Below are 16,257 nucleotides of genomic sequence, written 5' to 3'. Positions count from 1 at the left end.
CAATACAGGCTTTACACAGGCCCTGCCTACCTGCAGCAGATCTGCGTGCAAAGGAGCTGGGCTGGAGGGGCCAAGGGGGCTCAGGGGGGAGATAGCCTGAGGAGATATCCCGAGCCTGGAGAGGCCTGCAGAGGGCGGCAGTGAGCCACGCCTGGAAGTGCCTGGAAGCGCCTGTCCCAGGGCATCAAGGGCACAGATGTGAACAAGCGATCACGGGAGGAACACCACATGCATGTCTCAGAGCGTGTTTTATGTTTCCCCGTGGGGTGCTTACACATGGTGCTCACAACGTTTTACATATGAGGACAAAACTGGGGCTCAGGGGCCTGCCCGGTGCCTGAGTGGTTAAGTTCCCAAGCTCCGCTTGGTCGGACCAGGGTTCTGCCGGTTGGGATCCTGGGCACTGACATGGCACTGCTCATCAGGCCATGCTGAGGCGGCGTCCCATACGCCACAACTAGAAGGACCCACAACCAAAATATACAACTATGTACCGGGGGTGCTTTGGGGAGAAAACAGAAAAATAAAATCTTAAAAAAAAAAAAACAAACAAAACAAAACAAAACAAAAAAACCCTGGGGCCAGAGAAGGGAAGGGAATTGTCCAGGTCACAAAGTCCTGAGTCCAGGAGACCTGAACAGGAGCCAGGCCTCCTGGCCACTAGCCCTGGGCTCCGTTCCTCTAGATGAGATGTTGGGGCATCGGCTCTGCGTGGCTCTGGAACTGGGGGAACGACAAGATAATCCCTCACATCCACACAGGGACAACAGCCCTCAGAGGAAGGTATACTTGTTCTCATTTCAACGCCCAGGAAACCGAGGCACAGAGAGGCAGAGGCAGTCAGGACTGAAGCCCAGCTCTCTAGTTGATGAATCCTGTTTCCTTTTCCCCTCACCTAGCAGGCTGAATTCGGTATTTTCATTCTTCGCCCATCAGACTCCCTACCGAGTGCTTTCTGCTGTGTGTCTAAGATCTCTGGGCCTCCATGGGCTACCGTCAAAGATTTACTTCACTGCCTGCCCTGGGCTGTCCTGTCTTCCACCCAGCCCTGCTGGCCATGGTTGAGGCTGGCCACCCCCTTAGAGGGAGACCAATCAGGTAAGTTCTGAGTCAGGCAACCCCTGAAAAACTACTCAGGAGAGGCCAGCGGACAAACACACGGCTCAGGACAGCAAGAAGGGAGGCGTAGGTATTGAGTGACCTGGGGGAGAAATTCCTATTGATGATCTCTGTGACAAGCCCGTGTGGCAGTTGTAGCTTCATCACCCAACCCAGGGTCCACAGCGTTGGAGGCCCCTTGGGGTGTTTGGCGTTGGCGGCCCAGCCTGGCCCTGCCTGCTCGCTGAGTGACCTGCCTGTTCCGGCTCCACTCTGGGTACAGCCCGCTGGGTGGCCCCTAGCGCGCTCAGCCCTGACGCTGGTGAGTGGCCGCCGAGGCGTGGGGAAATGAGGATCCAGGTGTTCCTGTTTCCGGAGTGCGTCGGACGGCCGGGCTTGCCGGGTTTGCGGCCGTCGGGGTCTCAGTTTCCCCAAGCGCGGGGCCCGAAGGAGGGCAGCGACTGGGCGGAGGAGAGGCCTCCCCGCGCCCCCGCCCCGCGCCCCCGCCCCGCGCCCGCGGCGCGGCCCCTTTAAGAGGCCCGCGCGGCTCCGTCAGCCGCGCCGGGCCACCGCCCCCGGCCCTCCCCTTCCTGCGGCGCGAGTGCGGGCCGCGCGGGAGTGCGGAGAGCGGGCGAGCCGAGCGCGGCGCCCGGGCGGCGGCGGCCGGGACGCGGGGCTGCGCGGGGGCGAGAGCAGAGGCGCGCGGCGGCGGCCATGGGCTAGCGGCGCCCGGCCGAGCGAGGGCAGCGCACCCCGGCCCGGCCCGCGCAGCGCCGAGGAGCCCCGCACACAATAGCGGGGCGCGCAGCCCCGCGCCCGTCCCCTCGCGCGCGCGCGCGCCCGCTCCTCGCGCGCCCCGCCCCGCCCCGCGCCCGCGCCGCCAGGGAGCCGAGCCCGCCGCCTCACCTGCCGCCCGGGAGGGGGCGGGCATTGTTCGCCCGCCGCCGCCGCCGCCGCCGCGCGGGCCATGGGGGCCGCCCGGAGCCCCGGGCCGGGCCTGGTGAGGCCGCCGCGCCGCCGCTGAGGCGGGCCCCGCGCAGCCCGGCGGCGCAGGTGAGGCCGGCCGCGCCATGGTGGACCCGGTGGGCTTCGCCGAGGCGTGGAAGGCGCAGTTCCCGGACTCGGAGCCGCCGCGCATGGAGCTGCGCTCGGTGGGCGACATCGAGCAGGAGCTGGAGCGCTGCAAGGCCTCCATCCGGCGCCTGGAGCAGGAGGTGAACCAGGAGCGCTTCCGCATGATCTACCTGCAGACGCTGCTGGCCAAGGAGAAGAAGAGCTACGACCGGCAGCGCTGGGGCTTCCGGCGCGCCGCGCAGCCCCCCGACGGCGCCGCCGAGCCCCGCGCGCCCGCGCCGCGCCCGCTGCCCGCGCCCGCCGACGGTGCCGACCCGCCGCCAGCCGAGGAGCCCGAGGTCCGGCCCGACGGAGAGGGCTCCCCGGGCAAGGCCAGGCCCGCCGTTGCCCGCAGACCCGGGGCCCCCGCGCCTGCGGACCGGGACGACCGGGGCCCCCCCACTAGCGTGGCGGCGCTCAGGTCCAACTTCGAGAGGATCCGCAAGGGCCACGGCCAGACCGGGGCAGCGGAGCCCGAGAAGCCCTTCTACGTGAACGTCGAGTTTCACCACGAGCGCGGCCTGGTGAAGGTCAACGACAAAGAGGTGTCGGACCGGATCAGCTCCCTGGGCAGCCAGGCCATGCAGATGGAGCGCAAGAAGTCCCAGCACGGCGCCGGGCCGGGCCTGGGGGACGCGCCCAGACCCTCTTACCGGGGGCGCTCCTCGGAGAGCAGCAGCTGCGGCCTCGACGGTGATTACGAAGACGCCGAGCTGAACCCCCGCTTCCTGAAGGACAACCTGATCAACGCCAATGGCGGCAGCAGGCCCCCCTGGCCGCCCCTGGAGTACCAGCCCTACCAGAGCATCTACGTCGGGGGCATGATGGTGGAAGGGGAGGGCAAGGGTCCGCTCCTGCGCAGCCAGAGCACATCGGAGCAGGAGAAGCGCCTCACCTGGCCTCGCAGGTCCTGCTCCCCTCGGAGCTTCGAAGACAGCGGAGGCGGCTACACCCCGGACTGCAGCTCCAACGAGAACCTCACTTCCAGCGAGGAGGACTTCTCCTCCGGCCAGTCCAGCCGCGTGTCCCCGAGCCCCACAACCTACCGCATGTTCCGGGACAAGAGCCGCTCGCCCTCGCAGAACTCGCAGCAGTCCCTGGACAGCAGCAGTCCCCCCACGCCGCAGTGTCAGAAGCGCCACCGGCAGGGCCAGGTCGTGGTGTCGGAAGCCACCATCGTGGGCGTCCGCAAGACTGGGCAGATCTGGCCCGGCGATGGGGACAGCTTGTCGGGCAGGCTGCCTCAGGATGGCGCCTTCCATGGAGACACAGGTGGGTACCTCCACCACCGTGGGTGGCCACACCTGTACCCTGGCTGGAAACCCTTGGGCAGTAGGGGATAGAAAAAGGGATGTGGAGGGGGGAGGAACAAGGGTGGTGTGTGGATGGTAGGTGGCTTGTTCCTGTGGCTCTAGAGTGGTGTGCTTCTCTGTGGGTCTGGACCAGGATGCCCTGGACGGACGGTCATCTCCTCGCTCTCTGACCCCTCCAAGCTAAGCAGTGGGGACAGTATAAAGAGAGGGTCATCTCTGCAGCCTAGATCAGTTGCTTTTGGCAAGGTTTGTTGTGTGTCTTGGACATTTCCCACCACCCCACGGTTCCTGTTGTGGAAGAGTGACATGACACATTCGGGGAACCCAAGATGTGCTGGCTGCTACCAGGCCATCGAAGTGTCAGGTTCACTTGCCAGCCAACAGCCCCAAACACAAGTCAGAGCAGGTGAGAATGTGAATTAGAAGGAAGTAAGGTGACAAGCCGTTCTGACTCAGTGGGCCACCGAAAATCAGCAGGGTGAAGATTTTATCCTGGGCCCAAGCTGAGCCACACCCGTTCTGATCTGCCCAGCTTTGATGGGAGACATCACCGTCATTACTCACCCCCGGGCTCCTCGGTGCATCTTACCCCTACTCCATTTTCTGATCCCTCTTTGTGCTTCTGCCTCCTCGTTTTGCCAAGGAGCAGTGCCCACTGGTGCTTATTTCAGGCTCCCAATCCATGGTTTGACTCCTGGCTCTAAGATTAAACCTGTGGGATTGTGTCTTTAACTTCTGGGCTGCGTACAAGTGCCATTAGGTGTTGGGGTGGTGGGACTAGGTTTTGAGATCCAGGCATAGTTGGCGATTGGGGTAGGGAGAGGCTGAGGGGGTGGGTGGGGTTTAAGGCTACCCCGAGTCTCTCCAGTCCTGGTCCCTGTTGGGCTGATCTGGTTTTCCGCTCCATTGATTTTTCTTTTTCTGCTGATGGAGTTGGATGTGCTTCCTTCTTCAGAATCCTCTTGAAACAAGTGAGGCTATTTTGGGCTCTCTCAGTGGCCTTTTTGTGATCAGCACTCTGTCCTGTTTGTTTTGGGTACAGCCAGTTGCTGATCTTCCCTTTGCAGCTGGGGGTGGCTGTGGCGAGCTGCTGGGACCTGTGGCCTGGCCCAGCTGCATGCCCTAAGGCCCTCGTTGTGGGTGGAAGCCTGTAGTATCTAGGAGGCTGCTTTGCAGGCACGTCAGCTCGTCTGGGCTCTGGAGGATTGCCCTGTGGTCAGTGGGCACCAGCCTTGTCTGGCCAGCTGTCCGCCGAGCGAGCCAGTTCGAGCTGGCCCTCAGCGCCGTGGTCTGGCAGAATGTTGTTAATAAAGGAGAAAATGAGAGGTTTTCCTGGAGGCCTGCAATCTGAAACGGCGTTCTCTTTCAGGGGGGCACTTCTGAGTTTCCGGAAAGTGGGGTGCATTCGGGTGGAGGTGTTTCAGTGGCCTCCCTGTGGGCCCTCCCTGCTCCCATCAGTTCCTCTCACCTACCTCTCATAGCTCCTGCTCCTGTAGACGGGAGAGCCCAGTGCCGTGTGTGACACAGGGAAGGCGCTCAGTAAATGGCTGAGGAATTAATTTCACAACTTGGCCCTCCCTCTTGGGACTTTCTGGATCCTTCTCTGAATGTCCTAAAGGTCCCGTGTTCTCTCTCCTGGTTGTTTTAGCTCTGGGAGCCTTCAGACTCCGCGCCCTGCTCTGTTCTCTGAGGACTGTGGCTGGCCGGGAAGGAGGGGCTCAGCCATCTGTCTCTGTCCAGACTGTTTACTGATGTTTTTTAGATGGCCGTGAGGCCTGTGCCTCTGAAAAGGGACAATGGGGAAAATCAGTGTGAGGAGGGAGTGGAAGTCACCCTGATTCCACAGAGCAGCAGCAGCAGACAACAACAACCAGGGGCCCGGCTCTCATAGCCTCAGAATCCCTTTGGGTGGATGCCGGCTCTCATACTTCTGCGTTCAGGGGTTCAGGGCCACTGGTGTCTGAGGGAAGGAGGGGAAATGACCTCCCTCTATCATGAGCCAGGCGTGGTGACAGCGTGCTTCCTGCAGGGCCCCTCGTGGGCTCCTACACCCTGCAGTGGTGGGGCTGCCCATCTGCAGGTGAAGACGCAACCAAGAAATGGCAGAGCTGGAACTCCAGGCCTGTGGGAGTGCAGAGCCGTTCCACCTGGATGTGGTGGCCTCAGGGTGTTCCTCCCACCTGAAGAGCGTGGGTCAGTCCAGGCATCCTTCCAGCCCCGCACACCCAGGGCCTGCCGGTGGGCTCAGTAGCAGCTGTGAGCCCTGCTGTGCGCAGGCCCTTCTGTTTGTACCGTGCGGATTCCATGGAAGGAGAGAGCATGCTCCTTGCCGTCTGGGAGCTTACAGGTCATGGGAGAGAGGAATGCACACATCATTTATGTATTCACAGGGAGTGAGGTCAGGGAAGCTTCTGGAAGCAGCAGCACTAAAGAGGGGCCTTGCCCATCAGCACAAGTCTAGTGGCAGAGTGTGGGGAGAGCCATCTGCTCCAGGAGCAGTGAGAGCAAAGGCTCAGGGACACCCTTGTCCACTCTCTGTGACTCTGGACTCTGTGCTTTTTAATTTTTTTATTGTAGTAAAATATGCCTAACAAAAAATTTACCATCGTAACCCATTTTCGCCATTTTTAAGTGTACAGTTCAGTGGCATTAAGTGCGTTCACATTGTTGTGCAACCATCACCACCGTCTACCTCCAGAACTCTCTTCGTCTTGCAAAATTGAAATTCCAAGCCCAGCTGCCCGTTCCCCACCTCAGCCCCAGCAGTCGCCATTCTACTTTCTGTTTCTGCAATTCGACTACTCTTGGTACCTCATATAAACGGAATCAGACAGTATTTCTCTCTCTGTGTCTGGCTTATTTCACTTAGCATCATGTCCCCAAGTTTCATCCACATGGTAGCACAGACTGTGTGCGTTTTGAAGGCAGGGATCCCTGTTTGTGTCTTGGCCCTTTTCCAAGTGTTGCTTGTGAGATGTGACCCCAGTTCTTGTGTTTCTTCGTGGGCTCTTGTGTGAGTTGCTGCCCTGTGTTTTCACATTTCTATTAAGCAGCTTAATTTTGCCGTTTAGATTCTGGCAATGTGTTGTCACCAGAATGATCCCTGCTTTGTTTTTGCCTTGAGTAATTGAATGGACTGGTGACCAGTTTGGGTGAGTAACTGTGGGGCCATAAAAGGTCAGCCGGCCTCATTTTGGCTCCATCATCATCTCTTTAGACCAGAGCCTGTGGCCGCCTCTGGATCCAGTACAGGCTGCTCTGCATCACCGGAGGCAGAGTGGACCGATCCAGGCGGAGTCTGAGACCACTTAAGTCATCAACAGGGTGGAAATGGAGTCCAGATCAGATTTTACAAGGGTTCCCTAACTCAGGAAGGATGACTTTCTTTTTTGGGGAACAGAATGAAGCATTCTGGAGCCTTTCACCAAAGAAGAAGGTGGGGGTGCTGTTGGTTTGCCTGGGTGCAGGGAACGTGCCTCCCCAATTCCTCCCTTTTGCCTTATTTGTTGCTTCGGGCTTCAGCAGCCACAGCCCCTCCTTGGCCAGGAGTCCTGTGGCCCAGAGGGCCTGTGTATGTGACTGCTGCCCTCACCAGCACCCGGAGTCCAGGTGAGCCATGCGCTTAAGCCCACCTGGGACAGGCCGGGGCGGCAGCTCATGCCTGTGCTCTGGGAGGACCCCATGTTCCCAGTGGATGGTCGGGCATCTTCAGGTGTTCTCAGGTTGCCACGTAACAGGCCTGGGTTTTGACTGAAGCTGCTTTTTGGATCAAGGCTCAGAGGGCAGTGGTGGAGTAAATTAACTATGAACCCCATGGGGGTTTTGACTGACTGGAATACAGTTACTGTGGCTCCTGTAGGGTTTTTTTTTTTTCTTTGAAAAAATGTAATTTTAATTAAAATATTTATGTAACATGTGATAGGTTTATTTTTTTTGTTGTGGTAAACTATACGTAACAAAATGTGCCATTTTAACGTGTACAATTCAGTGGCATAAGTACATTCACAGTGTTGGGCAGCCATCACCACCGTCCGCTCTGGAGCTTTTTCATCACTCCAACCAGAAACTCTGTACCCAGTGAGCAGTAACTCTCCTCCCTCCCCACCCCTGGCAACCACCACTCTACTTTCTGTCCCTGTAAGTTTGCTTGTCCTAAGTATCTCCTGTAAGTGGAATCATATAATGTTTGTCCTTCTGCGTCTGGCTTATTCCACTCAAGAAGGTTTTGGACGTTGTCGGGAGCAGCATTCTCATCCGTGACCCCCATCTCTGGTCCTTAATAAGTGTGTTCTCTTCAGGAGAACACCTGTTAGTGATGGTGCTGTCTCCTGGCTTTGCATGGCCCGTGTGTTAGTGTGCTGGGGCTGCCACAGGCTGGGGGCTTCAACAGCAGAAATTTGTTTTCTCTTCACTTCTGGAGGCTAGGAGTCCAAGATCAGGGTGCTGACAGGTTGTTTTCCTCTGAGGCCTCTCTCCTTGGCTTGCAGACGGCCCCCTCCCTGCTGCCTGTTCGCATGGTTGTCCCTCTGTGCATGCGCACCCCTCAGTGTCTCTTTGCGTGTCCAGAATTTCCTCCTCTTAGAAGGACACAGTCATATGCCCCATTTTAGCTTAATCACCTCCTTCAGGACCCTGTCTCCAAATTCAGTCGTGCTCTGAGGTGCTGGGGGTTAGGACTTCATCATATGAATTTGGGAGGTGGGGCACAGTTCAACCCACAACACTCAGTGAGTCCCTAATTGGGCGCCAGAGGAAAGAGCTGCCACAGCAGAGAGCTGGTGCTTGTGTGGCCTCCCCGGTCACGTTTTAGGAAGAATTTGAGTAAAGCGTCGTGTGGCCGTAGGCAGCCTGGGAGGCCGGGCCAGCTCAGCCGGGCACTGGGAGAGCTGCGGCCTAATGCTTTGCATGCTGCCGCGGCTCTCTGCTCATCTCAGAAGTTAGGGGGTGGCCTCTGTCATCACTAAGATCCTTTCCTTCAGTTCTTTAATTTTTTTCTTTAAAATTTTAAATTATTAACACAGCTTTTTCCGTATCTTTCTTCTTTATCCTGGTTTAGACCTACCTTTCCTTTATCAAGGGGACCACCTCTCCCCATTCAATTGCTCGGAGGCGTTACCGAGCATCTACTGTGATGCCAGGCGCTGTCTCCGTGGACATTGTCTCGCCTTTACTCATAGGCTTGTGGAAAGCCTTGTCTCCATGGGCCTTGTCTTCAGAAACAACGCAAAAACAAATGTTCGTAATGTCCTAGTGTCTTCCCGACCCGTGTGTCTTTCTTTAGCTGTATGTTTGCAGCTATTTCCTGTTAATCTTGTGTCTGTCTGGCTTCCTTCTTCAGGGTGGTGAGATCCTTAAGACAAGGACAGAGTCTGTCGTGCCTCTGTGTCCCATAGGACGTCCCTCACTCTGGGTCCTTAACTGTGTTTGATGCGACGGTGGTGGTGTGGATCTGTCTGTGTCTTGGGTGCTGTGGGTGTTTGCGGGGCAGAGATGGGATGAGACCCTGTCTCTGAGGTTTCCGTTGGCTCGGACCCTTCCCTCTTCTGTCCCAACCCTGCTTAACCCATCTAATAAGCCACAGTGGGTTTGGTGGGGGCCTAATGATGCAGATGCCCCAGCAGAGAAACTTGTTGGGTTTGGAGATTATCTGGAGGTTATTTTTCTTTCTTTGCTGAAGCTTCGTCTTCCCCTGCTCAACCTTAGAGAGCTTCTCGAATCCTCAGACTGGGGCCTGCTAATTAGCTGTCTGGGCTTCTAGCGCTGGCTGCTGTGACCTTGCAAAATGACCGTGGACAGGAGTGGTGGCTGGTGCTCAAGGGAGACACGGCTGGCAGGTTCATCGTGGCACCTGCTGAAGGCTAGGGTGGGAAGACAGCGCCACCCCACTTGTGTAGTGAGTACGGCTTCGGTGGAGGCTGTTTCATGTGCCCTCGGAACATTCTTGTAAAGTGACTGGAGCAGGATTATTATCATAATTATATGCTGTCGGCTGACTGGGTCTAAGGGGGTGTGAGACAAACACTCACCCAAGGTCAGGCGGTCAGCAGCTGGCCTCTCTCCTTACACCTTGAGGTGATGCCAGTCACATGAGAGTGGGCCCAGAGCGACCCCCAGAGGCGGAGGGGTCTCTGTCAGTCACTCAGCAAACATATTTCTGGCGGAAATGGCACCGAGTATCATGAGACAGGCCTCCCAGCAGGTCATTGTCAGTCTGCTGGAGAGATGGCCGCGTAAGCTGAAGTGTCACGATAGGAATCGCCTGGTCCCAGCCTCCAGGCAGGTCCGTGACGGTGTCAGCCAGCCAGGGATGTTGTTTCTCTCTCTTATTTTACAAATCTCCCGCAAAATTTCCTAACTCTGCGTACATCCTCCTGGGGCACTTTGCTAAGATTCCTCCAGTGAGTTGTGTGGCGAAGGGCCCAGAGGACAGATATGTTGGAGGGACACTGCCTGTCCATCCGCCTTCTCCATCCAAGAGTGAAGGATGGCGTGGTGGTGGGAGGTCGCAACCTGCTGGCCGTGCTCTGCTGTGAGCGGGTTCTGGGAGGTGCAGAGGGACAAGGCCTGGCTGGGAAGATGTGACAGAGGGGCCGGCCACATGCACAGAAGGTCAGGTGCATGGCCCCGGAAGCACTAGGAGGTGGGCATCTCTGACTGGCCAGGAGACAACCAGGGGATGTGTTAGAGAGGGAGAGACCTGCTACACCAGCCACAGGGGAGCCAGCTCAGCAGAGCCAGGGACGGAGCAGCCGAGGGGCTCCTCCACTCAAGGGCCTCTGCTGGCTTGAGAAGAGCTTTTGAAAATTCACTTGACTTTAAAGGCCCGACATGCTTTCTTTTAAAAAATGCTGCTCGGTAAGTTGGTACGCCGCTAGAGCAGCGAGAGATGTTCTGCGTGTGACATAAACGCATACAACCTTGCATGTAACAAAGTGAACCTTCTAGAAGTGATCTAGAGGCAACATATGTCGACCTAGTCCAGGGAAAGAATGCAGACTTTGAAGGTGGAAGATTGAACTTGCCTGGGAGCCAGCGTGTGGACTTAATCCTGTCGGCTGGAGGGGACAACCTCCTCCTTGGGAGGGTCTGTGGGCGTGTGAGGGTGTGGAGTGGTGGTTGCTGGTGGTCTGTCCCCTGTCTGGTCTCACAGAGTCGCCCCCTCAGGCATCTAATCTCTGTTGATTGAACACCACTTAGCAAGAGACTTTAAAGGAGAAATGCCTGATTCAGTAGGTGCAGGCCATTTTACCCACTCGGCTCAGCGAGAGTGCCCAGTAGGAGCTCCGGGGGGACCCAGGGGTCTGCCATGGGCTTCGTCCCCCTCCATTCCTTCTCATAGTGTGTCCTTCTGGGCTGAGTGGAGTTCTCACGTCTTAAAAGTACAGTATATATTTTTCTGCATTATGGCCCCAAATGAAAGCCAGCTTCTTCATCTAGTGTTGAGCCCAAATGGCATTGGTCTGGAGTACCAGGGGCCACACACCCACGTCATCTGAGCTGGGTTCACAGCCACCTGCTGTGGGGTAGAATGGGGTCCTCTTGCAGTGTTCCTGGACCACTTGGCCGTGTGGCTTTTGGAGGCCGTGGAAGCCAGGAGCTGGAGAAAGAGAGACCTCTTGATTTCTGTCATCGAGCTCCGCTAAGTTTGTAGAGGGAAGGCTCAGAACCACTCTGTTCTCATTCTTGGTGATCGTAAGGCCTGAAGAGAGGAAGTACAGACCGCAGACTTTCTTATTTTCAGAGGAAATAAAGAATGAAGACGGGAAGCTCTGGGCATGACTGACGCTTGGGCACGTCCAGGCTCCCCCTGCAGATTGCCCAGGGCTCTGCAGACCATGGGGTGCTGCCCTGTGTACCGTGTGCGGAGGACACTGGAGAGCTGGGCCTGGCCCTAGGGGTGGCCCTGCGGGGCTGGGGCAGCCCCTGGGGTGGATGAGGAGCCGGTCCGTTCTGTGAGCTGCAGAGCTCAGGGAAGAGCTGGGGATGGGCTCCCAACCCACAGTGACCATCCACCATCCCCGTCATCCACCGTCCCCCAGCCCCACCTGACCCCTACTTCCTGAGGGGCTGGGACAGCTGGACCTGCCGCACACCTGGTGGGAGGGTTTTTCTCTCTTTCCCTCCCGGCCGTTTTTTTGAGAGCTCTAGAAAGCCTTTTGCTTGGAGACCCAGAGGTGAATGCAGGTTCCATCCTGTCTGGTGTCCGGGATGACCGTGGGCAGGTGATTCTCTGGTTTCCCTGTCAATGAGGAGCTATGTTCCTGAGTGGCGGCAGTGGTTTTTAAACAGCTTTACTGAGCTGTAATTCACACCATAGAATTCACTCATGTAAAGTGCACAGTTCACTGTTTTTCAGTATCTCCACAGAGTTACACAACCATCACCACTGTCTAATTTTAGAATGTTTTCATCACCTCAAAAGGAAACTGTGCTCCCTTCAGCCATGACCCCCCCTTCTCCCCCCAGCCCCTGGCACCCCACCGCTCTACTTTCTGGCTGTAGATTTACCTTTTCTGGACATTTCACATGAATGCAATCGTACAACATGTGACCTTTTGTGTCTGGCTTCTTTCACTTAGAATAAGGTTTTCAAGGTTCGTTCATGTTGTGGCACACATCACTACTTCATTCCTTTTTGCAGCTGCGTGATATTCCAGAGGGTGTTTTCATGCACGCAGGATTGGGCCCTGCTTCCCTCCTGGGCTCTCTGCGGACTCATGGGGATCCTGGCCAGACCTGTCTTCAGGCCCTGAGGCCTGAGAGGGCCATGTGTGGAGGTTCTGGAGGGACCAGAGGAGGGGCCCTGGGGCAATGGGATGCTGGAAGCCCACTGGCGGCTGAAAGGTTGCTAGGCTCACGGGGAGGCGGGGCCAGGGTGACTGAGCTTATTTCGGCCTCTGGCCTGGTGGCTCCACCTTGCAGGTCTGTCCATCAGGAACCTGCTGTACAGATGCAGCCCTTTCCATCTGGGACCTCGCGGGCTGTCTTCCCAAGGCCCCCCCCCCCTTTGTTATTGTGGTGAAATACACATAAGGTAGACCGTGGTAACCATTTTCAGGTCTGCAGTTCAGGGGCATTAAGCACATTCACATTGCTGTGAACTGTCACCACCACCCGTCTCCAGAACTTTTTCATCTTCCCAAACTGAAACTCTACCCATTGAACAAAAGCTCCTTACTCTCCCTCCCCCAGCCCCTGGCACCCACCATTCTCTTTCTGTCTCTGCATTTGACGCCTCTAGACCTCATATACAGGGACTCATAAAGGCTCGTCTTTGTATCTGGCTTCGTCCGCATAGCATGATGTCTTCAGAGTTTCTTCCTCAGACCTTTTGTTGCCAGGCCTGGGTGGTGGCTGGACAATAAGCCCCGAAGACATGAGCTGACTGAGGCCCCTGCTCGAGGGAGAAGGGTGGACGGTGCTATGAGTCACATGCTGCATTTTGCAGAATGCTTTCCCTCACAGGGGTCCCCATGGAGAAGCAGCAGGGTCCCCAATAGCTGAGTTGTCTAAGGTTTTAGGTGAAGGACTCAAGGCCATCTGCAGGGCTCATTCGGACTTCTTCTGTAATTGAATAGACAGGGGGATCTTTTTTTTTTTTTTTGCTTGGGGAAGATTGTCCTTGAGCTAAGTTCTGTGCCAGTCTTCCTCTATTTTGTAGGTGGGTCACTGCCACAGCATGGCTGATGAGTGGTGTAGGTCTGCGCCCGGGATCTGAACCCACAAACCCAGGCTGCTGAAATGGAGCACGCTGAACTTAACCACTAGGCCACAAGGCTGGCCATGGGGGCGGATCTTTTTCTCGTGATGCTCCCTAAGGTTGTGGAGTGGCTCCGCACACAGCAGTGGTGTGAGCCAGGGGATGCACAAGTGGGGCCAGCGATGCCACTGCCCATTTCTCCTGTCCTCTCCAAGGCATGGGGGTTGCCATGCTTGTTGTCTGATTGGCTGGAAGTCCTGGTGACCTGAGTTTGCAAAATCACTTAGGTGGATGGCCAGCACAGTGTTCTCTTTGTGGGCGTGTGCGCAAGTCAGCACGTGCAAAAGCAGTACAGTCATGTGTTGCTTATCAACGGGGATACTTCTGAGAAATGCATCCTTAGGCAGTTTTGTCATTGTGCAAACCTAGATGGTCTAGTCCACCACACACCTAGGCTCTATGGTGCTGATCTTATGGGACCACCATCGTATATGTGGTCTCTTGTTGACTGAAACGTCATTATGCGGTGCATGACTGTAAGTTGTTTTTGCCCAAATGTAAGACTTTAGTCTAGAAAATGTAACCCATTTGTGACTATTGACTTCTGAAAGCTTTCTGCTTTCTCTCTTAGGAACACGGGTGAAAGCGGCAGCCTTTGTATCTGGAGGCATCAGATTGTTACCTGAAATGTACTTTACAGGTGTTTTCTTAATTTCAAAAAGTCACCATTTTCAAAATCCCGTGAAGGCAGAAGGACAGACCTTCAGTGGCACCAGGATCTGGCTGAGCCTGCCTTGCTGGTCCTTTCTCTCTCCCTCATTTTCAGTGTTTAAAGTGGAAGAAATTACACATAACATAAAATTTATCATCTTAACCATTTTTAAGTGTAGAGTTCAATAGTGTTAAGTATTCAGTGTTTTTTAAGAGGCAGAGTTGACGGGAAAACACGGATACGTTCTTCAGGAGGGTGTCCAGGTGTCCTAGGACATCAGAAATAGAGAGAAGGTTCAGAATCAACTCTTAACTAGGGTGCAAGGAGCCTGCAGTTCAGGGTGGGAGCAGGGACAAGCAGGCCCCTAAAATACCGTAACCTGGGACCGATGACAAGGCTCCGCAGAGGCAGCAATGCCGTGGAGTGTGCGGGAGGGCAAGCTTCATGCCTATCCCGTGTTTTTGGGGAAGACGGGGTGGGGATGTTCCAGGCAGAGTCTAGAGTGGGCAAGAGCTCAGAGGCTGGAAAGCATTAGCATGCTCAGGTAACAGTGGGATCTGTTTGGTTGGAGAATTGGTGTAAAATGTGGGTGAAGATGGATAGAGGGGTTGGGCTCATACTATGCAGGACCCAGAAGCCAGGCTGAAGATGTTGTGCTTTCTTGGAGGGCAATAGGGAGCTACCAAAGGTTGTTGAGCAGGGGAGAGAATGCCTTTGGAGCTTTGCTTCAGGAAGGGGAATTTGGCATTAGGGTGTGAGATGGTCTGGTGGGAGTCGGGCACCTGGATTTGTTGTCTTGAGGGGTGGTGAGAATGGGGGGTGGTGGAGAAGATAAGAGTGAGCTGACTGTGGGGCTGGTGACTGAAGAGAAAGGAAGGCGGCTGTGTGAGCCTGGGGGTGTGAGGGCTGTCCTGGAGGGCCTCAGGGTGGGCAGAAGGATGAGGGCCTTTGGGAGAAAGGTCCAGGCCAGGAAGGAAGAGGACGGATGGGAACAGGGGAGGGGGTGTATGGAGAGAGGAAGGCCGGAGCAGACTGGCGGCCTTGCATGTTTGAGGGCCGCACGGGAGAGAGAAGTCCTTGACGGGGCGGGAAGGGCAGTGGGGGAGTTTATGGTGCAGAAAGGCAAAAGGGAAGTGGCCTCTGGGAGGTCGTGGTGGAGCAGGCAGGGGCCAGGCTGCAACTGGGTGAAGGGGAGACCGGAGCACTGCTTGTGGACACGGCCCAGGATTCTGGCAGTTGGGAGGGAGGGTGTTTGCATGGTCAGTGTTTTTGGATTGGGGGTCTGGGTGCTCCCTGAATAGCCACCCTTGGGCCCGCTCAGTTCCTGGGGCAGGGCCTTGTCCCTGTCTGCTGGAAGAGTGAGATGGACGGCATGTGCCAAGGAGGTGACCGATGGGATGGAGTCCTGGGGGACAGGTGGTCCAACTGGGGCCTTCAGGGAGGTGATCCAGGTGTGTGCGGGTCTTGTGGGGAGGTTGGTGGCCGCAGCGGAGGAGTGGCCAGGTTACTACTGAACAGCAGCCAAGGGCCATGTAGATTTGCACAAGGTCACAAGGACCTGGTGTGCACATGACCACTCTTCGAGGGCGTGGACATGACTCACTGGGGCCCGGGGGCTGGGGAGGTGAGTGAGGGGGGAGATGATCAGGAGGGGAGAGAGATGAAGACGGCAGTTAGGCCAGAAATAGGTTCAGGAGGGCTGGGGTGGGGGCGCCAGGGAAGCTCTGAGAGGGGACAGGGAGGGCTGCCGTGTGGTGGGCACAGAGGGAGGTGACCGGCAAGGGGACTGAAAGGGTGGTGGTGGGAGTGGAGTCCCTGCGGCTGGCAGCAGAGGGTGGGTGGAGAGGAACGTGGTGGTGAGCCCTGTGCTGAGGGGTGTCAGGCGCAGAGCCTGGCTTTGGGGCTCTGTGGAGTTGGAGTAAGAGTCTGAGATCTGACACCGCCGTGTGCTGGGGCAGGCTCGGAGGTGCCCGGTAGGGAGGCCCTTGTTGAACAGCATCTTGTCATGGGCATCTTGTTACGGAGCGGTCGTTTGGACCCACCCGCGTCCACCGAAGCAGCTGGTGAGCCACAGTTAGAATTTTAACAGTCTGGGTTGTGATTATTAACATAAGTCTGATTTCTCCTCCTGTGGTATTTCTTCAGCGGCCAGATGGTGCGGGTCCCCGCAGCAGGCTCCAGAGAGGGCTGGCCAAGGCTCCAGAAAGGGGCGTGCGGGGCTGTAGAAACGGGGATGTGAGGAAGCGTCGGAGACTGAGTCCTGGCACTCCTTTGTCATTTCCCGGCGTCTCCAGCCCCGTGAACCCTGTGGTTGCTTATTT

The 16,257-nt window shown here is 56.6% G+C and overlaps 1 protein-coding gene across 2 annotated transcripts in view; it reads left to right on the top strand.

The window, feature by feature from the left end:
• Positions 1 to 2,033: 2,033 nt before the first annotated feature.
• The window catches only part of BCR (BCR activator of RhoGEF and GTPase), a 123,319-nt gene continuing 109,095 nt past the window's right edge, over positions 2,034 to 16,257 (top strand). Inside the window, exon 1 of one of the 2 annotated variants that reach the window (XM_070516596.1) lies at positions 2,034 to 3,483. In XM_070516596.1, the coding sequence (XP_070372697.1) occupies positions 2,169 to 3,483 (1,315 nt within the window). In that variant the 5' untranslated portion in view covers positions 2,034 to 2,168. The remainder of the gene's footprint in view (positions 3,484 to 16,257) is intronic. The other variant, XM_014866290.3, reaches the window with a different exon arrangement.

Source organism: Equus asinus, chromosome 8 (genome assembly GCF_041296235.1).
Source record: "Equus asinus isolate D_3611 breed Donkey chromosome 8, EquAss-T2T_v2, whole genome shotgun sequence".
Taxonomy (NCBI): Eukaryota; Metazoa; Chordata; class Mammalia; order Perissodactyla; family Equidae; genus Equus; species Equus asinus.
The sequence above is the reverse complement of the archived record's forward strand: the minus strand, read 5'-3'. Positions and strand labels throughout refer to the sequence as shown.